General features: G+C 43.1%; 2 protein-coding genes across 4 annotated transcripts; one reads left to right on the forward strand and one right to left on the reverse strand.

Moving 5' to 3' along the window:
* Positions 1-1,810: 1,810 nt before the first annotated feature.
* Positions 1,811-4,230, reverse strand: ndufaf3 (NADH:ubiquinone oxidoreductase complex assembly factor). The gene is made up of 5 exons (XM_021570340.2): positions 4,082-4,230; positions 3,441-3,636; positions 3,135-3,201; positions 2,498-2,598; positions 1,811-2,212 (listed from the first exon to the last, which is right to left on the reverse strand). Exons 1-5 carry the CDS (start codon positions 4,213-4,215, stop codon positions 2,117-2,119), a joined length of 594 nt encoding a protein of 197 aa, XP_021426015.2. The 5' UTR covers positions 4,216-4,230; the 3' UTR covers positions 1,811-2,116.
* A 77-nt stretch (positions 4,231-4,307) lies between these two features.
* On the forward strand, positions 4,308-21,670 carry LOC110494960 (NCK-interacting protein with SH3 domain). Of its 3 annotated transcripts, none has more exons than XM_036948192.1 (13): positions 4,308-5,057; positions 11,357-11,469; positions 13,829-14,006; positions 14,136-14,211; positions 14,398-14,966; positions 16,344-16,514; positions 16,751-16,906; positions 17,015-17,153; positions 17,917-17,997; positions 18,176-18,304; positions 18,729-18,818; positions 18,992-19,164; positions 19,591-21,670. In XM_036948192.1, exons 1-13 carry the CDS (start codon positions 4,887-4,889, stop codon positions 19,804-19,806), a joined length of 2,262 nt encoding a protein of 753 aa, XP_036804087.1. In that variant the 5' UTR covers positions 4,308-4,886; the 3' UTR covers positions 19,807-21,670. The 3 variants fall into 3 exon arrangements, with proteins under 3 accessions (XP_036804087.1, XP_036804086.1, XP_036804088.1); XM_036948191.1 differs by having other exon boundaries at positions 4,309-5,057; positions 14,395-14,966; XM_036948193.1 differs by having other exon boundaries at positions 4,315-5,057; positions 14,395-14,966; positions 16,751-16,837.
* The last annotated feature ends 1,390 nt before the right edge of the window (positions 21,671-23,060 follow it).

Genomic DNA, 23,060 nt, shown 5'->3' on the forward strand with positions numbered 1-23,060 from the left:
TGGGGGTGGAAGCCAAATGGATAAGACAGACAATGAGATTAGAGAGGTTTACTAATCCCAGTGAAGGACAGTCACCTTGGGTAGATTACATACACATACATGCTTTCACTGACAATTAAATAAATACAAAACATTGTGTGTGTGTATATATATACACAGAGTGGGGCAAAAAGGTATTTAGTCAGCCACCAATTGTGCAAGTTCTCCCACTTAAAAAGATGAGGCCTGTAATTTTCATCATAGGTACACTTCAACTATGACAGACGAAATGAGAAAAGAAAATCCAGAAAATCACATAGGATTTTTAATGAATTTATTTGCAAATTATGGTGGAAAATAAGTATTTGGTCACCTACAAACAAGCAAGATTTCTGGCTCTCACAGACCTGTAACTTCTTCTTTAAGAGGCTCCTCTGTCCTCCACTCGTTACCTGTATTAATGGCACCTGTTTGAACTTGTTATCAGTATAAAAGACACCTGTCCACAACCTCAAACAGTCACACTCCAAACTCCACTATGGCCAAGACCAAAGACCTGTCAAAGGACACCAGAAACACATGTGTAGACCTGCACCAGGCTGGGAAGACTGAATCTGCAATAGGTAAGCAGCTTGGTTCGAAGAAATCAACTGTGGGAGCAATTATTAGGAAATGGAAGACATACAAGACCACTGATAATCTCCCTCGATCTGGGGCTCCACGCAAGATCTCACCCCGTGGGGTCAAAATGATCACAAGAACTGTGAGCAAAAATCCCAGAACCACACGGGGAGACCTAGTGAATGACCTGCAGAGAGCTGGGACCAAAGTAACAAAGCCTACCATCAGTAACACACGATGCCGCCAGGGACTCAAATCCTGCAGTGTCAAACGTGTCCCCCTGCTTAAGCCAATACATGTCCAGGCCCGTCTGAAGTTTGCTAGAGAGCATTTGGATGATCCAGAAGAAGATTGGGAGAATGTCATATGGTCAGATGAAACCAAAATATAACTTTTTGGTAAAAACTCAACTCGTCGTGTTTGGAGGACAAAGAATGCTGAGTTGCATCCAAAGAACACCATACCCACTGTGAAGCATGGGGGTGGAAACATCATGCTTTGGGGCTGTTTTTCTGCAAAGGGACCAGGACGACTGATCCGTGTAAAGGAAAGAATGAATGGGGCCATGTATCGTGAGATTTTGAGTGAAAACCTCCTTCCATCAGCAAGGGCATTGAAGATGAAACGTGGCTGGGTCTTTCAGCATGACAATGATCCCAAACACACCGCCCGGGCAACGAAGGAGTGGCTTCGTAAGAAGCATTTCAAGGTCCTGGAGTGGCCTAGCCAGTCTCCAGATCTCAACCCCATAGAAAATCTTTGGAGGGAGTTGAAAGTCCGTGTTGCCCAGCAACAGCCCCAAAACATCACTGCTCTAAAGGAGATCTGCATGGAGGAATGGGCCAAAATACCAGCAACAGTGTGTGAAAACCTTGTGAAGACTTACAGAAAACATTTGACCTCTGTCATTGCCAACAAAGGTTATATAACAAAGTATTGAGATAAACTTTTGTTATTGACCAAATATTTATTTTTCACCATAATTTGCAAATAAATTCATTAAAAAATCCTACAATGTGATTTTCTAGATTTTTTTCTTCTCATTTTGTCTGTCATAGTTGAAGTGTACCTATGATGAAAATTACAGGACTCTCTCCTCTTTTCAAGTGGGAGAACTTGCACAATTGGTGGCTGACTAAATACTTCTTTGCCCCACTGTGTGTGTGTGTGTGTATATATATATATATATATATATATATATATATATATATATATATATATATATGTTTATTGCGTCATTAGTAGCTGGCCTTATGTATTTACCATGATACAGATATATGAAACATTAAATAACACTCCCACCACATATCCTTCAATACTCGTTAGAAATCCTGTTCTCTTTTTCATTTACACATTTCATAACCAACCAATCCCCCCCCCCCTACCCCTCTGTGGGGAAAGGTCACACAAGCACAAAGTTTGCAAAGGCTAAAAAACATAATTCAGCACTTGAATGAGGACAGACTTTTCCAAATCTTCCATCCCAGTAGTGAAAGTAGTGTCGTTTTTCTTGTTGCTACTCCAGCTCCGTGCTGATTGGAGGAGGAATCAGACCTGCCGCTACCACTCGCCGTTCACTGCTCAGGAAGTTAAAGGTTGCACAAGCGTTTGGCTGAGGAAGGTAAAGGGATGAGTGTCAGAGAGAGAGAGGGAAAAAGCTAAATTATAACCGCCCTTCACCTTATTCTTTAGGCAGGGGCTGCCCATGTCTGTGTATGGATGGATAGCTACTTTCCAGGTGGTGGCACACAGTAACTTGATGTGAGAGAAATCTCAAGAGGACATTCTGAACCAGGCTTGGGCAAACCGGCCTATGAATGCTCACGCACTGAAATCTATTGCACAAGCCCAATCCTTCTACTGTTGACAGATGCCAGGTGAGGTCAGGTGTCCCTACCGTGTCCTGCACCTCCACAGCGATGCCTTTGCTCTTGAGGAGGGCCAGGACTTTGGGGTCAATCCGCTCTGACCGACCCCCTGTGCCCAGGACCAGAACCTCTGTGGATACAACGCATTCTTGAGACACATCATGGTCATACACAATCATTAAGTTGTTCAGGTGATAACACCGTACAATCATCATCATAGTCAAGCTCTGACAATCAAACATGAACTGGCAACTAATTTAAGAGGGGGCCCATCCCAAAAACACCCCAACTGTAGTCTTATCTCTCTCTCACACATACCCCTGCCCACGAAGGTTCTGGACTCAGGCTGGGCCATGATAAAACCAATAGGGGATCACTCAGTTGTTGCCCAGCAACAGAGACTGATAGAAATAAAAGGAGGTGACTCCGCCTAATCGGAAGGTATAAATATATCCTTGCATGAATTGCATGGGTGGTATGCAGCTGTAGCCTCCAGTTTGGGTGGAATAAATCTAGTCTGAGCTTCTTCTGGTGTCCAACTGGATTTGTACCAGAACCTAACAGCATCTTGCATGAGTTTGTACATTCATAAATTAGAGTATGTGACTTTCTGTCTATCCTCATAATTCATATCAGCGTGACTACAGTATAATTGAATTATCTCACCAATTCGAGGTTCCAGCATGTGGAAAAGGGCCATGCTCTCTACAGTGATGTCTTTATAGCTGCCTACCTGCATGGGGCGACAGATGAGTAGCCAAAAGGACAATCCACATAATACACTGTTACATCTCATATTCTACTCATCATCACTCCTCATTTCGCCAGTTAAATATCTCACTCAGCACTCAACAGTATTACAGGGAGCAGGTAAACTGAAGAGAGATGAAAAAATAGAACCATCATAAAAGGTTGACTTCTGGTGGGGATTAGAGGAAAGGTTAAAAAAATATTAAATAAACGTTTTCCTACATTCCATTGGAGGATGGCTGGAGGTAGCACAGCACATGGCCCGAAAACACGGTTCCCATCGATGTTGAACCCTCTGGGGCTGTAGCTGTGGATCATTGCTCCAGCTCCTGGTTCTTTTTGCATGACAGACACTGTGGTACGCTGGTACATCTCATCATCACTGGGACCAAGCCTGTGGGCGCGAGATAGAAAGGGGCTGGAGGAGGAGAGACATTAAGTTGCTTTTCCATCACATACTGTACCATTACCTGGCTAGTGGCTACAACTGGATGATGTGAGATAGGGACATCAGACCCAGTGTATGTCTAAAAACGTTTGACAAACTTTGATATTGGGGCTGGTTTTACCTTCAAACATGTATTGGGATGCCATAGCCATTTAAAAAAAATCAGATTTGATTTAATGGGGCTCTCTGTATTATCAAATGGGGCTCTCTGTACCTAGCAAGATGTAATAACCATAGAATTGGTCTATTCTACCCGGGATGTATTTCAAGTAGCAAGCTTTGACATCAGCATCTACCAAAAGCTAAATAGCCAGTCAGGGGGGTACATATGTCAAATTGTGTAGCTAGTAGCAGTTAGCACTAAAACATCGTCGTTTCTATTCTCTAGATGTCTCGTTTCTCAGCAGTACTGTACCTTGTGAACGCGGGTGGTGTCAGAGGGCTGAGCCGAAGACCCTGTGAAGATCTGTGGAAAAACAGTCGTGCACACATAGTGACAGCCATGTTGTTGATGGTTAAGTACCTAATGCCCGTTGGAACCAAAGACATTAAAACCAGAGTGGGAACTAATTATGTGTAGCACAACGTTTGGTACTTCCGTTTGGGTACATCCGGTTATTTTATAATGTAACGGGTCTTGTGTAGATACATTCTAGAAATCAGTGATTAATTGTATCAATGGCAGGGGAGGAACATTACTTGCATGTGGTAAAACAACAAAATCATTATAAAGCACATAAAAAAGTATATATTTATAATTGGGAAATAGTTTCCAATCATGTCCTCCAATGGAACATGATAGGATGGACAGTCATAATTATGGCCCTATATCTGATACACATGTGAAGCAAGCTTGCATACGGTGGAATTATATTGCAAAACAACAAAGAACGATAGCTGTCGGAGGAGGCTTCTCGTCCTCAGCCATTGATGAATTCGCCTGAATACCAAAGAGGCGTGCCCGCTTGTGTGTTATTCTGCGTGGGTGCGTGCGCGCCCCCTACTGTGTTTTCGGGACAAGCTTGAAACGGTCAAGTCGCAAATTGGATTTTACAATGTAAATAGAAAGTAGGAGAATCATTCGCGAAGTCGTAAATATCTATTTAAAATTACCTTAGACTGGGTACATCAGTTATTTACTGAACCAGCTAATTGTGCATTTTCTGAAACAGTCATATCGGTGTTTTTAGGAATTACAAGGGATTTAAAACAGAATAACTATGTATCGGTCTCTGTATGCTTTCCGATCCGCGGAGCCCAACTCGCTCCACTTCGGGGCCGGGGAGGGCTTTCTGATCCTGGAACGCAGCAACAAACACTGGTGGCTCGGATCGCGCTGCAGTTCGGGCGAAACCGGCTACGTTCCCGCTTCTTACATTGAAAGGATTCAGGTAGGTTTAATTTAACGGATTTTCACTTTCTCGATTAGTGAAAGTGGGACGTGGATTTTGACAAGCAGGTCCTCCATGCTAGCTTGTTAGCATGATAAAAAAGAGTGGACCACCGAGAATTGAACGAGGGGGGCAAGGTCCAATTGGTGCGTGCATTCCAATAGACCTTACTTCAGTTACTTTTGTGGCTTTCATGTGACAGTTCTCCCTGAATGGGAGAATTTTGCTCTACTGCATTGCCTGTGCCTCAGTTGTTTCTCATGAATCAAATCAAATTTTATTGGTCACATACACATATTTAGCAGATTTTATTGCGGGTGTAGCGAAATGCTTGTGTTCCTACCTCAAACCGTGCAGTAATATCTAACAAATCATAACAATACACAGAAATCTAAAAGTAAAATAATGGAATTAAGAAATATATAAATATTAGGACGAGTAATGCCGGAGTGGCATTGACTAAAATACAGTACAATAGAATTCAGTACATACATATGAAATGAGTAAAGCAGAATGTAAACATTATCATACTAGACTTTTTGTTGCATTATTAAACAGTATTTTCCACATTCAATACGCTATGCTAACGTTTACATGTTAACAAAAATATGTTTAGAATAAATCAAAATGTTTCAAATGGGTTAATGAGAGAGGCTCAGAGAGGCTTGGCAAGTTCGCAATGCCATCTGGGTGTGCACCGCAGGGGTCGTTGCGACATAAGCCAAAATTGCATGAAAATGTGGCGCAGCGTCTGTCATTTGTGTGTCACGCGCATCTCAGATCTCGTGATTGATGTGAGATTAGAGCAAATACAGTACAGAACCTGCTAAATGTTCTCCACTAACAAGAGAGGTGTGCACAGTTTGTGTCATGAACAGTGCTTGTGCCCATAAAAATAGATGTGGCACGTGCGCGGCAGGTGGGACGTGAGATGTTCCCCAATGCTGGAAGGGGGGCCCCTAGTGAAAACGTTTGCGAACCCCTGAGTTAGAGCTATGCTTAGATTGTGACAGAATACAGCTACTCTCACAGATTCATGCATGCATCCATTAGCCCGAGATATACTCTTAAGGAGCCTACCGTTGCTCCTTAAAAAACTGAACTTTATGACCCATTTAGGTATAAGAAAAACTACTACTTTAGCCAGTAGAAATGCATTGAATAACACATTCATTAATGGCTCAGGAAATATTTTTTGTTTTTTCAGATACATATTTAACCTCTTATTTTTGTTGACACAAACCTACCTCCATAATTCCATTCATTTGTATGGGTTACACCATCGTGTTTGTGAGAGTGTCCCCTTTCCACAGTGGAGTCATATTTAGGGTTGCAAAGGGTCGGAAACTATCCTGTAAATTTCCGGAAATTTAAGCCCAGGAATTTTGCTTAAATTCATCAAAAAAAATGAGCTTATAGCAGTGAACCTTTTTTGTGGTATACACATAAGGCAATTCTAGGTCTTGGGGCATATTTTGGTTAAACTATCCCCAATTCAATGGAATTGCAACCCTCTACATGCACAGTGCATTCTTCCATCACATGTACAACTGATTCTCAAGATCTTGCACACTAATGAGATGCTATTGAGCCCACACTGTACTACACTGTCTGAGCCAAGGACTACATGCTTTCTGGTAAGTTTTGATTACAAGACTGGGTGGGGTAAATATATTTATGGCATACATATGTTTTTGTTAACTAGTAAATAGTAGCCTATAGCAAAGTGTGTTTAAATAATTTCTAGCTTGTTAACAATTTCTGCTAGTTGGTTTTTGCTACCATGTGGGTTTTAGCTTGCTTGAGCCTGCTAACTGAGGAGTGTTAATTCACCTGTTTCCATACATGTTTCATTTTAAAACATTTATCTTACAAAGGAGTTGTTTAATCTAACGGCTAACTATTTATCTGTACATGGAATTGTAATTGCTTTTTTTTTTTTACAAATGTTTTCCTAATCTTTACAGGAAATGCCACAGGCACTATCTGATGTTTGGATACATTTCACTGCAGCTAATGTAGAAGTAAAAGCTGTGTGCATTTGCAAATACTGTGCCAAATCATATGTGAAGAATGCAACACATCTTGCCAAGTGCATAAAGTTCCCTCAGCGCTCACAACAAGCAACCTCTGACAAAAGTCCCTCTACTTCTATTCGAGGTGAAAATGATGAATCAGACGCCTTATCAATAGCAACAGCTCACTGTCCTCCTGGAATCAGAAGGTTTTTTGACTCAATGGAGGAACGTAGTCAGAGAAATGCTGATGAATGTCTTGCTCGAGCTGTGTATGCAACTGGTTCACCCATGATGCTCACAGGCAATGTGTATTGGAAGAGATTTCTGAATTTTCTTCGTCCCAGCATACACCCCTCCAACCATGCATGCTTTATCTACTCTGCTGGATGCAGAGTTCAACAGAGTTCAAGTGAAGGTCAAGCAAATAATAGAGAAAGCAGACTGTATTGCAATCATCTCTGATGGGTGTCGAATGTTCGTGGGCAAGGAATAATTAACTACATCATCTCCACCCCTCAAGTATTCTACAAGAGCACAGACACAAGGGACAACAGACACACTGGTCTCAACATTGCAGATGAGCTGAAGGCAGTTATCAATGACCTTGGACCACAGAAGGTATTTCCACTGGTGACAGACAATGCTGCGAACATGAAGGCTGCTTGGTCTAAAGTGGAGGAGTCCTACCATCACATCATAACCATTGGCTGTGCTGCTCATGCATTGAATCTGCTCATCAAGGACATCATGGCACTGAAAACAATGGATACACTCTACAAGAGAGCCAAGGAAATGGTTATGTATGTGAAGGGTCATCAAGTTATAGCAGCAAAGCGAGAAGTATAAGAGCACCACATTGAAGCTGTCCAGCAACACCCGTTGGGGTGGTGTTGTCATCATGTTTGACAGTCTCCTGGAGGGGAAGGAGTCTTTCCAAGAAATGGCCATATCACAGTCTGCCGATATGGACAAGCCCCATCAAGAGGATCCTTCTGGATGATGTATTTTGGGAGAGAGTGGGAATCAGCCTGAAACTCGTGAAACCTATAGCAGTAGCCATTGCACGGATTGAGGGAGACAATTCCATCCTATCTGATGTTTAGACTTTGCTTGCAGATGTAAGATAATAAATCTGTACTGCCCTGCCCACTTCACTGTTGCTCCAAGCAGAGGAAACTGCAGTTCTGAAATACACCAAAAAGCATGAAGACTTTTGCCTGAAGCCCATACATACCGCAGCGTACATGTTGGACACCAAGTATGCTGGCAAGAGCATCCTGTCTGGTGCAGAGATCAACAAGGCCTATAGTGTCATCACTACCGTGTCTTGCCTCCTTGGCCTGGATAAGGGTAAGATTCTTGGCAGTCTGGCAACGTACACTTCCAAGCAAGGGCTTTGGGATGGAGATGCAATATGGCAGTTGTGCCAACATATCTCATCAGCCACCTGGTGGAAGGGACTTTGTGGATCTGAGGCTCTTTCCCCTGTTGCCTCCATCATCCTCCAAATCCCACCAACATCAGCCGCCTCAGAGCGCAACTGGTCCTTGTTTGGGAACACACACACCAAAGCATGCAACAGGCTAACCAATACAAGGGGTGAAAATTGGTGGGCATCCAGGCAAGTTTCAGGCTTTTTGAACCTGACAACGAGCCAGCCTCAACAAGGTTGGAAAGTGACAGTGAAGATGGGGCCTCAGAGTCTGATGTTCAAGAGGTGGACATTGAGAAGGTCCAGGGAGAATACATGGAAGCCTGAGAGGAAGACAACCATAGCTTTAGTTTCTAGACTATCATTTTACATATCTATGTTGAAAATGTTTTTGGGAGATGTGACAGATCATTGGGGATCATTCAATATTCCCTTTCTTTTGTTGTTCAGTGAAATCATCCCATGTGAAGAGTCAACTGATTTAATTTAAGTTCAATTCATAACAATATTTTTGGAATAATTGAGTTTATAAACCCTCCATACAAACATGGTCTCTTTTTTGCTTTCTTGAGTAAGGTAGGTGTTTCAGCCTAGCTCAGTGCTTTCTATGGTTGTGGAGCAGCCAGCTGAAAATACAGAGCGTAGAGGTAATGTTCTCTAGATGCTCAGTGTTCTGTCACTCATGGGGACACTACCTCACTTCCAAATCTAAGGGTAGACCTCGAAAATTCAAGCCCCTTGGGTGCTGCCATAGTTACATTAGAAGTGACCATCCAAGAAGGCTGATAAAGATAAAATGTCAAATCATGTTATATCTGCTGTAGCTTTGATTGGACCGATGTTAACATCATACTTTCAAAATCTTAGTTAGCAGTCATCATTATCAGTCAAGTCAACAATCTATTGACAAATCTTTTTTAATCATGTCATATGAAGAAAAATTATAGATAAAACTCATCAGTGCTCATCAGCCATTGGACATAAACATTACACAATAAGTTGAAAATCGCAAATTCAACAATGAGTGGTTTGTAAGGAAGCATTGCAATGCAATCACTAGCCTGCTATTCAGTGGAGTGGATGTGTGGTCCCAAATCTGGGTTTACTGGTCTCTTTTCCAAGTTTAAAATGCTAAACATTCAACATTGGCCGTGCTATCAATCCAGCATGATTTCAGCCGCGCTCAAAACAACTGTTGACTCTGAACTGAAAAATCTGACTTCAGTGAGTTCAAGACAACTGGGAACTCCCCCGAAAAACTCTCTCTGATTGGGAAAGTACGTTTTGAATGGTCATCCAACTGTAAATCGGGAACTCGGGCCTCTAGAGCTACGACCTGAAGATAACTGATGTCATCCTGATTCGACCTTGTTTTTTTCCCGAGTTCCCACCCAAAAATCCAGAGAATGCCAGACTTTGATGGCTAAATTTGCCCACAAAGGACCGCTGCGCCACTGTCCTGTTTAAGTAAGCACAGCACAACAAGGCGAGTCCAAAAATGTGTTGTATGCTGCTGCATAAATTATGTAATATGCCAGGGAGAAATGTATACTGTAGCTAAGAAAGTAATACTACTTAATTCTGCCTATTGTTCAGACTTGGTGGTGCACATGCAGCCTATAACCTGTTTTAGAGAAATGTAATCAGTGAATATTGTAAGAGCTTTCATTGTCTGCTTATATGCCCCCTTTATTTATCATATGGCTCTGACTTGGTGTACTAGGAGAACACTGTAAGAACGCCGATGTTATGAATTCTGTTGCTGTACATTTCAAAAGTGCTGAACATATAGTTAGTTATATTGACTACGTCCCTCCTAGCTCGCTCATTAATGTCTTAATTGAAGTTACGTGTTGCCTCTTATCCGCTCATCGTTCCCTTATGCCATAGTTTGTACATTTGAATTGTCAGTAGAAACCACATTTGTTTAAGCAAGTCAACCATATCAGCTATGTTTTTTTTTAAAGTAAATTAGTCTAAATTAACTGTTTCGCTGCCAGACAAGGCTCCGCTGATAGCCAGGTATAGCAGTGGTAATGTGTTGGGACAGCATTATGTAGGTCCTAACAGTTAGTGGGCACCGTTTGTCACTGTTATAGTGCAATTCATGTATTGTTTAGTGTTGTGTTGTGTAGTGGCTTTGCTGGCACGCATCCCCCCAAAATGTTTTTGTTTGTTTGCCCCACCAAGATTTACATGCTAAAATCGGCACTGGTCTCATGGTCTGGCAAACACCGGTGTAGCTCGGCCAACTTCGACCGCAGATGCGGAAGGCCGGCATTGGCAGATGCAGTAGATTGAGACGCATATGTCTCTAGCTTAAACTGACGGATTTTGATGGGGATTTTTTTCTTCCTTAGCCAAATGCTCCATCTAAACGTGAATCAATTCTCTACTGAGATACGGTTCTAGAAACATAAAGCCCTTTACTTTCATATCACATCAAAATAGCCACACAGATGGATGCTCCAATGCACTTTTATTGAGTCAGTATGAACTGCTTGTTTCTGAGTGTGTTTTGCTGAAATTTCACCTGACTAATCCGTCAAATGAAACCATGCTGAAACAGATCGATATTCAGTGTGGATTATCTGGCTGCAGAGGGATTTGCTGTGTCTGTCTGAGTGTGTCCCTGCCTGGGTCGTGTAGTAGGTATGTTCCTGTTCAAGAGGGTTTGATTTTGGTTAGATAACTGTGCTGTCCCAGATTTTCTGCCCGGAGTCCCATTTTGCCTTCCAGCCAAATGTTTTGTTTGTTTTTGTTTCCAGTTTCATAATAATGAATGCTGATTATGAACATTTCACTCTCTTTCAACCTCTCTCCCTGCCCTCCTTTCCTCTGTTCGTCAGGCTCCGGAGCAGGATGAAGTGTTACAGTCTATCGACAGGGCCATCGAAGGGATCCATAACGTGGCCATGAAGAACGGGGGCAAATACAACCTGGAGCAGCGAGACGTGCTACAGTGAGTGCAACATTAGCATACACACACACACATTTTCCCATTCAGGCACGTGCACAGATCGGGCTCTACCTGTGCAGAGCACATGCCCCTTTGCCCTTCCAGGCTCCAAAGAGCCCTTTTCGGGGGTAGTAAAATTCCCCCGAAAGTGTTTTATATTTTTTCAAAAATGTTTTGGTCATTTTTGTTCGGAACCCACTGCCCGCAAGTCATCGTCAAGTCGTTTCATGTCATTTCAGCAAGTCATGACACCATTTCAGATTGTTCTGAAATTGTTTATGTAGTTAGAAACAGATAAGACAATTTGAACTAAGCTAATTGATTGAACCCAAATTGGACATTTCAATTGATAGGATTCATATAATATTCAATAAATATAGTACCTAACATCCGATTTGGAACAAACCTCTTCATAACAATGAAGTCATGCACGGACCCCCCACACCAAGCCTACCCCAACGGCTAGTATACCCCACGTTCAGAGAAATTAGCCATTGAAGTCGCTTGCATTTCCCCTCATAAATTAGTGAAAGTACACCGTTTTGCCCACTAGATGCTGCTGTTCCTGCAACTGCCACACCCTTTTATTAATTTTACTGGTCTCTTGTATTTATCAAGTAGATCACAATTTTTTTTTTTGCAACATTGGGTAGAAAACCAAAAGCTTTTGCTCATGTAGAAAATAAATTGTGTGGTCATCCTCGTCAAGTCAAGCCAGTCCTCCATGAATGCAATTCAGTTTGTCCAAACTGCTCGCCCACACGACGGCTGGTTAGACGTACTGCCAAATTCTCTAAAACAAGGTTTTAGACGGCAAATGGTAGAGAAATTAACATACAATTCTCTGGCACAGCTCTGGTGGACATTCCTGCAGTCAGCATGCCAATTTCACACTTCCTCAAAACTTAAGACATCTTCGGCGTTGTGTCACAAAGCGGCACATTTTAGAAAGGAATTGTATTGTCCCCAGCACAAGGTGCACTTGTGTAATGATCATGCTGTTTAATCAGCTTCTTGATATGCCACACCTGTCTGGTTGGTGGATTATTTTGGCAAAGAAGAAATGCTCACGAACAGAGATGTAAAATTTGAGAAGAATACACTTTTTTGTGCGTATGGAACATTTCTGGGATATTTTATTTCAGCTCATGAAACATGGGACCAGCACTTTACATGTTGAATTGTTATTTTTGGTCAGTGTAGTATGAATAAACAATACACCAAGCCACAGCTTTATACTACTTGTCAAACATAGAGAACTTATACTGTATACTTGCCGTTAGGGTGGGCTTGGTGTGGGGTGTGATGGGTCCGTGGGTGGCTTTTGGCATTTTTTTTGGTCTCACTCATGTCTCACTTATTTGTTAGGAATAATTTTTGTCCAAATCGGATGTTAGTTACTATATTTATTAGAAATTCTATAAATGAAAAGGGCCAATTTGTGTGAAATCAGTTAGCTTAATTTCTCAGAGATCAAAATATATTTCAACAAAATAATGTTGCAGGAATTCTAGCCTTATCTGTTTCTAACTACAGAAATTATTTTAGAACAATCTGAGATGGTGGGTGTCAAAATCCTATTTCTTGTGCTGGAGTGGAATGTCTTTCTAAATGACACAGAGGTAAATCACAATCAGTAAAATAAATCAAGCTAGCTAACTAGCAGATTTACATCAGTCTTCAACGTCATGATCAGCTGATGGACTTTACAGAAAACCCACATGATTTTACGTGTGGAAAATCACATGATTTCACATGAAATCAGGCCCGCTTTCACGTGTAGTTTCATGTTATCACGTTGCATGACATTTTGTCACATGCTATCATATTAACTTCACGCAAGATCACATGAAAACATCTGTTTTTGGAACACTACACATGTGTACACGTCAAATACATGTGTTTTTCCGTAAGTGAGCCCACCCTTTTTTTCACAATGTCAATAATGTCTTTAGGAGGCAGTGTAACTAGCTTGATAAAAATTTGTGATGATGAGTGAGTGTGTTGCAGAAATAAATTGGCCTAAGTTAAAACAAAAAAAATGTTTTGGTTACAGAGGCATTTCAGAGCACCTGTCCCCTGAAAAGGTCTGTGCACGGCCCTGCTCCTATTGTTATACCATACACAACCACGCATGCAAACTAGTCTCATGTTGTCAGATATTGAATGGTCACTATGTAGAATTGTCATACTGCAGGTTCCTGATTGGTGCATCTTCTGCATCGTGATGAGTTCTCTTCATAAGCTGCATCTGAAATAGCTCCCTATTCATTATATAGCCTGGTCCACTATTTTAGTAGTATTAAATGCCGTTTCAGACATAGCTACTGTCTCTCTCTCTCTTTGTGTCTGTCTGGAACAGGAAGTTGATCCATCACAGGAAGGAGACCCTGTCAAGGCGAAGTCCAACTCCATCCAGTCACAAGCAGGGCCTGCCCTCATCTACCAGCGAACTGTCCCTCAGCCACACCCCTCAACCACCCAATGGTGTCAGCCGCACCCTGTCAGAGAGTACCGACAATGTTCAAGGGCTTTACCAGGTATTGCAGACTAGTATTCGTACACACCTGAGCAAGAATACTTCATAGTCCATTTTTTGAGGAACCTGAGACAAGTGCATGTACATAAATATCCTGATATTTACTCTGATTTACTCTCCTCTCTTGCAGGTGCCTCCTCAGCCCCGCCGTGCAGCACCCATAACCCCTCCCCCTCCTGAGAAACAAAGAGCCAGCCGACGCCCAGGTGACTGTCTCACCATCACAATGGAGACACAGAGCTACTCATCTTCTATCCGCACACACACAAGCGCACACACACACACACACACATATATACACTACTCATGCAGTCTACTGCAACATTACTTCTACACTGACTCTATCCTCTCCCGCACTTCCTTAGTTTTCCTTGTTCTCTCTTTCTCAGCAGAATTTTCCATTCCTCCTCCTCCTGGCCCTACCCCTCCTGCCGGGACTGGCCTGTCCCCCTCTGTCAGCTCCGCCTCCCTGGACTCTGTCTCCTCCCACTCGGTGGTGTCCTCTGATGTCAGCCTGACAAGCGTTGCCAGCACCCCGCCCCCAGTGCCAAGCCGTGTGAAGCCCCCACCCCATCCTCCAGACGACCTGCCCCCCTCTACCCCCTCTCCCCAGCCAGTTCCCTCAAAGAAGGGCCATGCCCCCCAACCTCCACCACCACAGCCCACTCCACCACCACAGCCCACTCCACCACCACAGCCCAGCACCGAGGACCAAACAGAAACCGACTGGCCTCTTGCCCCGCCCTCTGTCGCTGAAAGCACCCCCGGAAGCCCCTCTCACTCAGAGCCTGTTCCCGGGACAACAGGGGCGGAGCTTATTGAGCTGGTTCGGAGCAACACGGGCCTGAGTTACGAGCTGTCTCGGGTGGCGGTGGGTGTGGTCGTGGGTCACCTGCAGACCACCCTTCCTCAAGCCTCCTCTGCCTTAGAGAAGGTCCTCCTCTCATTGGTAGAGAGCAAGGTCAGTCACGTAACCGTGTAGTTGTAGGATGTCAACTAACTTTCTCCAATATATGGAATTTCAATTTTAGGAATGTGTTATAACCACACCTTCCAGAACAGGGTTCTCCAACTGGCAGCCCTCTGACCGAATTTGGGCTGCAATGATTTTAAGTTTTCAGAGTCATTTAAAAAAAATAATATATATATATTTGTTTTTATTGTTGGACATAAAAGACTGTAAAAACACCAGCAAATCAGCTCAAACTGATTATAATTTTAGAAATCTGTTCCAAAGTAATAATAGAGATTATATGTGATCCTATACAAATGTAAGCAAGATTTGTATTAAGGCTCCCTCTTCCTGTGGTCCAGCAACATTAAGGCAGTTATATACAAGAAAAAATATATTACATGACATTACATTTCATAACACTTTTCACAACACATTAAGTGTGTTCCCTCAGGCCACTACTCTACTATCACATATCTACAATACAAAATCCATGTGTATGTGTGTGTACTGTAGAGCGTGTGTCGTATCCTGTGTATGTGTGTCTCTTCACAGTCCTCGCTGTTCTATAAGGTGTATTTTTATCTGTTTTTGAAATCTGATTCAACTGCTCTATGTAGTACTGTGCGCCCCCCAGATCCTGTACTTGGGGACTGTGAAGAAACCTCTGGTGGCATGTTTTGTGGGGTATGCAGCTGTGTGCGAGTAGTTTAGACAGACACCTCTGTGCATTCAGCATGTCAACACTTCTTACTAAAACAAGGAGTGATGAAGTCAATCTCTCCTCCATTTTGAGCCATGAGAAATTTACATGCATATTATTAATGTTAGCTCTTCATGTACGTTTAAAGGTCAGCCATGCTGCCCTGTTCTGAGCCAATTGTAATTTTCCTAAGTCCCTCTTTGTGGCGCCTGACCATACTACTGAACAGTAGTCCCGGTGCGACAAAACTAGGGCCTGTAGGACCTGCCTTGTTGATAGTGTTGTTAAGAAGGCAGAGTAGGGCTTCATTGTGGACAGACTTCTCCCCATCTTAGCTACTGTTGTATCAAATTATTACGTTTGGGTCAAATATTATTTATGTTTGGGCTTCTTGCCGTCAATTTGCGGTCTACAAATGAACTGTAAATTATATACCGGCCCCCTGACCATTCACTCAAGAAAACACCTGCGGCTGAAATCTAGTTGACGACCCCTGCTCTAGGAAGTGACGTTGTCAAACGAGAAACTGTACACAAAGAAACCCGGAAAAGTCTGAAAACTACAATGCTCTTTATACCGACTATAACTGTGACAATGTTTCCATCCGAAGTGGCTCTGTCAGCTCAAACAGATTCCACGATTCCAGATTGCACGTAACATACCCCCCTGACCTCTCCCTGTAGGATCAGAGATCTGCGTTGCCACAGGGACAAGTGTGTCACGATGAACAGCGCCTGGAGGTCATCTTAGGCGACCTCGCCCGTCACGTTGACGACTCTCAGCAGCGCAGCTGGGCCCTTTACGAAGACCACTCCCTCATCGCATGTTACCTGGAGGAGCTGCTGAAGATACTGGTGAGACATGTGAACTCGGGGACAGTTGGCACCTGGATAGGGTGTGTCCCCAAAAAGGCACCCTATTTCCTGTTTAGCGCACTATATGGAGAATAGGGTTCTGCTTGGGACGGAGCCAAACACTTTCCTTGATTACCTGTTGGGGTTTGATGTGAGAGGACCACTGAGACCTTTGGTAATTGTTGGATCTAAGGACGTGTGTGTGTTTATGTGTGTGTGTGTGTGTGTCCGTCCAGACGGATGCAGATCCAGTGGTGTGTAAGAGGATGTGCAGGGTCAACCACTCTGAGCCAGTGCTGTCACTAGTGTCCTACTATCAGATGGTAAGAGATTCTACTCCACCACCGTCGCTACTGTTCTCCTGTTGCCCACCCAAGAGGACCACACTATTGTTAAATGTGTTGTTGGTGCTAGGAATGTACTTCATTATCATAGATTGAGTGACGTCTCACTGGCACGTTGTAAGCGATGTGTGTTACTTCCTGTGTGCCACTGTGCAGGAGCACCGAGTGTCTCTACGCCTGCTGTTGCTCAAGGTGTTTGGGGCGATGTGTAGCCTGGACTCTGCCCTCATCTCCACCCTCCTCAACTCCATCCTGCCCATGGAGCTGGCCAGAGACCTGCAGACTGACACACAGGGTGAGGAGGCCTCCCCTCTCTCTCTCTCGCTCTTTTTCTTCCTTTGCCTTTCTCTCTCTCCGTCTCACTCTCCGTCTGCTTGTTTCTCTCTCTCTCTCTCTAATGTATCCATTTATTGCTCTGGCATCCATCTCTTTCTCTTCTCTCTCTCTTTGGGACCTCTGTGTCCTTCCTTATGTCTTTCTGATTCAGCCTTTATTATTCAGCATATCTGTGCCCCTCTATATCTCCTTCATTAATGTGTGTGTGCCTGTATCTCCTTCATTAATGTGTGTGTACCTGTATCTCCTTCATTAATGTGTGTGTGCCTGTATCTCCTTCATGAATGTGTATGTACCTGTATCTCCTTCATTAATGTGTGTGTGTGTCTGTATCTCCTTCATGAATGTGTGTGTGCCAGTATCTCCTTCATGAATGTGTGTGTACCTGTATCTCCTTCATGAATGTGTGTGTACCTGTATCTCCTTCATGAATGTGTGTGTACCTGTATCTCCTTCATGAATGTGTGTGTACCTGTATCTCCTTCATTAACGTGTGTGTACCTGTATCTCCTTCATTAATGTGTGTGTACCTGTATCTCCTTCATTAATGTGTGTGTACCTGTATCTCCTTCATTAATGTGTGTGTGCCTGTATCTCCTTCATTAATGTGTGTGTGCCTGTATCTCCTTCATTAATATGTGTGTGCCTGTATCTCCTTCATTAATGTGTGTGTGCCTGTATCTCCTTCATTAATGTCTGTGTGCCTGTATCTCTTTCATTAGAGCATCAGAAGATGTGCTACACAGCCTTGGTCCTGACTATGATCTTCTCTATGGGGGAGCAGGTGCCATATCACCACTATGGTACGTGCAATATCCCCTAACCCCCTTAAATATCACCACGATATTGCTATAAAAGCCAAATGTATCAGCTATAGAAACAAAAGTCCAAAATGAATAGATTGATTGATAGAATTGACATTTTCTCATCTCTCTCTCTCTCTCTGCGTCTCTCTGTCTCTCTCCATCCCTCCCTGCGCAGAGCACTTAAACGCTAGCTTTGTTCAGTTCCTGCTAGATGTGGTAGAGGAGGGTCTTCCCTCTGACCCCACGGAACAGCTCCCTGACCTCTGCGTCAACCTCATCCTGGCCTTCAACCTGCACCTCACAGGTGAGTCGACAGAGGCTTTAAACAGAGCAAACACCTTTTTGTTTTTAGCCATCTGCAGTTGCTGCCTCCATTTTGGACGTCACTTCTAAGTGATTCATATGTACCCATTGATTCCTGAAGAATATAACTTGTAAACGCCTCATGACGAGCTTAGTTAAACCGTCGTACCCCGTCAGAACCCAAAGTATAATCTTTAATGTGAATCCTCCGTCTTGCTTTCCCCTTTAATGTGCTATCAGAATAGTGAATCGGGAATGTTCCCTATTGACTGCTTTATGCTTTGGGATAATGGAGACCTGATTCCTCTTTTGAAAGATTTTGAATTACTTTAACTGTGTGTGTTTGACCTTCGAAGTGTGGTATTTGTGGTAGTGTAAAGTGTGTTATTTGAAGGTGGGTACTGTATGTTCTGTCTCTCTCTCAGTGCCCAGCAGCAACGTGATAATGCAGACTTTGATCAAGAAAAACGTGAAGCTCTTTTCTGAGAAAATAGTGCTGCTACTAAACCGAGGAGGTGAGGCACACACTTGTTAACATGGATTTTATTCAATGCAATTCAATTCATTTAATTTCAATCCAATCATTTTTTCCCCAACTTACTCTCATTCCTTTGCCATTTGTTTTCTGTTTTTACATTCTATGCTTCCTTTTTATCTCTCTCTTACTTGGTCTTTCTCTCCTCTCCAGATGACCCTGTGTGTGTCTTTAAACATGCTCCCCCTGCCCCACACTCAGTTCTTAAGTTCCTGCAGGATGTCTTCGCCAGCAGAGACTCTGCTAACATCTTCTACCGCGCGGACATGATGGTGATGATAGATATCGCTGTTCGATGCATCTCTGACCTCTCACCTGGGGAAAAGGTGAGACTAATACACACACACCACGCCTCTTTCGAATGGCCAGCCAGTGTAACCGATGTGAAATGGCTAGCTAGTTAGCGGTGGTGCGCGCTAATAGCGTTTCAATCGGTGACGTCACTCGCTTTGAGACCTTGAAGTAGTAGTTCCTCTTGCTCTGCAAGGGCCGCGGCTTTTGTGGAGCGATGGGTAACGATGCTTCGTGGGTGACTGTTGTTGATGTGTGCAGAGGGTCCCTGGTTCGAGCCCGGGTATGGGCGAGGGGACGGACTAAAGTTATACTGTTACACCAGCAGGAACCCTCGCCATGACATCATCCCGAACAGGAAAGCGAATGTCTGCTGTATAGTGACTGTGTTAATGACCTCTCGCTCTCTCTCTCTCTTTCGCCTTCCGAACTTTCTTTCTTTTTTTCCCTCCTCCTCCCAGTTGAGAATGGAGTACCTCGCGCTCATGCACTCCGTCATGCGCTCCACAGACTACCTGGAGCACCGGCACCGCCTCTCCGACCTGCAGGGCGCGCTGCAAAGGATTCTAAGAGAGGACGACTCGGGAGCGGACGAGGGCGGGGCCACAGCCAAACAGATGGATAAGCTAATAGTGCAGGAGATCTACAAGGAATTCCCTCAGATCAGAGACACCTAGGACGACTGAATATGACAGCGGTGCTGTGCACTCATGAGCCGGTAGTCTGTCTCCTTTATTCCCGAAAGATGGTACTGTGGCGCTTCCTAGGGTTGACGAAGGACTGTAGTCAGCTACTTAGTTCCTGAGTGTTACAACCCTCCGTCACACTTTTTACCATTATGACATAAGAGATGGCATGAGCACCAGCTGTCACGGCGGTTTATTGCGTCCTTCGTGTCATGATTGTGATAATGCTATGTAGCTCTTATGTCTGAGGATTCAAGTGAAGAGTTACCCAACAGCATACTGCATTGTGCTTTAAATGTGCTCCCTTGTACTGAGGGACCAAACTGCGGTGTGAACGGAGGGTCTTGTAACCCTGGGACTGGTGTGAACGGAGGGTCTTGTAACCCTGGGACTGGTGTGAACGGAGGGTCTTGTAACCCTGGGACTGGTGTGCTGTATATGTCTTCTTACTTTCAGTCTATTCATGTGTCTTGATCACTCACTCTTATTCCTCACCACCTGGCATGGCCTCACAGTATGTTACGAAGACAGTTCAAAGAAAAGACAAATTAGGTGATTATACTGATAACAAAACATTCTGGTCCAGTTTGCTAGACACAGATTAAGCCAAGTTCTGCATTGAAAAGCGTGCTCAATGGAGAATCTACATTAACTAGGCTTAATCTGTGTCCTGGAAACCAGACCTCTGACAATAATACATTCTAGGCTTTGAGGTTAGTTTAGTACTCACTATTTATTGCAATGGCAATGCTGCTACATGAGCCTCATTTACCTTAAAATCTATGGCTGTGATTCTCTGACTGAGCACAACTTGTTACCTTGCTTTCGCCATTACTAGTGACCTTGCTTTCGCCATTACTTGTGACCTTGCTTTCGCCATTACTTTTTACCTTGCTTTCACCATTACTTGTTACCTTGATTTCACCATTACTTGTTACCTTGATTTCACCATTACTTGTTACCTTGCTTTCGCCATTACTTGTGACCTTGCTTTCTTCCCTACACTTTATCTACAATAACCTCCACTCTAGGTATGGCTAAAATATGACATGCTCTAAATTTGTCTCAACCAGACCACTCCTACTCTGCTCTGCTGCTTGTGCTGTAGATGGAACGTAATGGTACTGTAATAACAAGCTGTAACACGCTGCTTCTACATACTAAGCCTTGACTAACTTCCTATATAGCTATGGCTCTCTGAAATGGAATGTAGTTATTTATTCATAGGAAATAATAAGGAATTGATAAGATTCGATTGGTCAGTTTTTTTGTTGTTGTTTTTTTTAAATGTAGTCTGGGGTTAACTAAGGGACTTGTCACCAAGATTGATTGATTGCTTTGCCCTGGTCATTTTGGTCTGAAATCTATCAGTTACCACAGTACGGTGTCTCTCCATCAGAGCTCTTTCTCTCTTTGTGTCAGTTTATTTTTACTTGGCTCTGTTAGAGCTAATAGGGGAAGTGTTTATGTGGCAAAATAGTCGTGGCCGTCATGATGCACGTATACCTTTTAACACACACTTAAAAGGAAGTGTTTACACATATAAACATATATACCAGAGTGTGTTTTCTCTGACGTATGTGTTTTTATTATCCGGTGTTAATGCATAAAGCTATGCATGTGCGTGTCTATGTACGGTTTGTGTATATTTTCGTAACTATGTATGGTTTTATCATCGTCCCTGTAGGTTTGAGCCTCCATTGTCCCTTAAGGTACGACTGTGTTATAGCAATAAAACCAACTGAACTATATTTTCCCAATTAAATATATCTGAAATGGTTGTTCAGAGAGGGGTGACGCTACAAAGTGTATTTTCTTAATGTTTACAATCAACTAATAAACATCTCAATGAACAGTGAGTGTGCCATTTTTTTTTCTTTTTTTGTGAGTGTACTGTACAAATTGGGTAAATATCAACATTTTAAGAAAACAAGATGATTTTGATGCATATTTAGCAATACCAAATGTTTGCCATTTATTTGAAATAGTATTTTGAAAAAGTAGGGTCCAACATTTTGTGAGAGGAAATGCTTAATTCTTACTGTAGTGTAGGCCTATAAGAAATATGAAGTGTTTATGGCTGGACACTAAGGCTTTCTAAATGGGATACACTGTTGAAACGCTACATCCCGAGGGGTTCGTGCTGATTGTACAGAGATTGTGACAGGCGGTTAAATGGCATCCCTTGACAAGGCAAGAACAAGATGTACGTCAGGAGAAGTGCAGTATTCTCATAAGGAGCGTTATACTTAGAATATGGAGGAGGGGAAAAAGAGAGGCAGAGGAGGTCTAAGAGAGAGAATGGGAGGAAGAGGGTGAGCTTGAGTCGGTTGAAAATGGCGGGAAAAAGGGAGATGGTTTGTTAAAGAAGAATGGTAGAAAGTGTAAGCAGAGTGAGTTGAAGACGAGGAGAAATGGAAGTGAATGAGGGCAAAGTATCGGAGGCGATAGGTGTGGCGAAGTTCTCTGCTGGTCAGATGTAGCAGGCTCTCCACTTTAAACAAATGAGGGCAAGAGATGTGAATTGTCTTGCTCTCAAGAAAAGGGCGCCATTGAGTGGAGTGATTACTGGGGTAGTGGTAAATGTGAAAGCTGACGATTCCCAGTGTTTGTGATGCTCGCCGTTTGGTGCGACGCAGACAGGGTGGCGTGAGTGGAGAAACAGAAGAGTCGTTGTCTGCTGTTTTGATGTTGAATCTTTGGCCAACAAAGTGATGGTAGGATATTATCCTATATCAGCATTTGTGCCGAATACATTACCTTGTAAAAGGTGTCAGGCTTGTAGGCATGTGGCATCAGTGTGTAGGAGGGAGGATCCTCCTACACACTGGAGAGGTCTGGCAGTAATAAAGAGATGCTCTGCTTTTTTGACACCACACTCCAAAAAGCAAGTTCTGCAGGCTCTAGTTTTGTCTAATCTTGATTATTGTCCAGTCGTGTCCAGTGTTGCAAGGAAAAACCTAGTTAAGCTGCAGCTGGCCCAGAACAGAGTGACACATTTTGTTCTTAAGAGGGCTGATATAAATACTATGCATGCCAATCTCTCTTGGCTAAGATTTGAGGAGACTGACAGCAGCACTTCTTTTTTTTATAAGAAACAATGCCCTGAAAATCCCAAATTGTTTGCATAGTCAACTTACACACAGCTCTGACACAATTACCTCACCAGACATGTCACCAGGGTTATTTTCACAGTCTCCAAATCCAGAACAAATTCAAGAAAGCGTCCAGTATTATATAGATCC

Source organism: Oncorhynchus mykiss, chromosome 17 (assembly GCF_013265735.2).
Source record: "Oncorhynchus mykiss isolate Arlee chromosome 17, USDA_OmykA_1.1, whole genome shotgun sequence".
Lineage (NCBI taxonomy): Eukaryota > Metazoa > Chordata > Actinopteri > Salmoniformes > Salmonidae > Oncorhynchus > Oncorhynchus mykiss.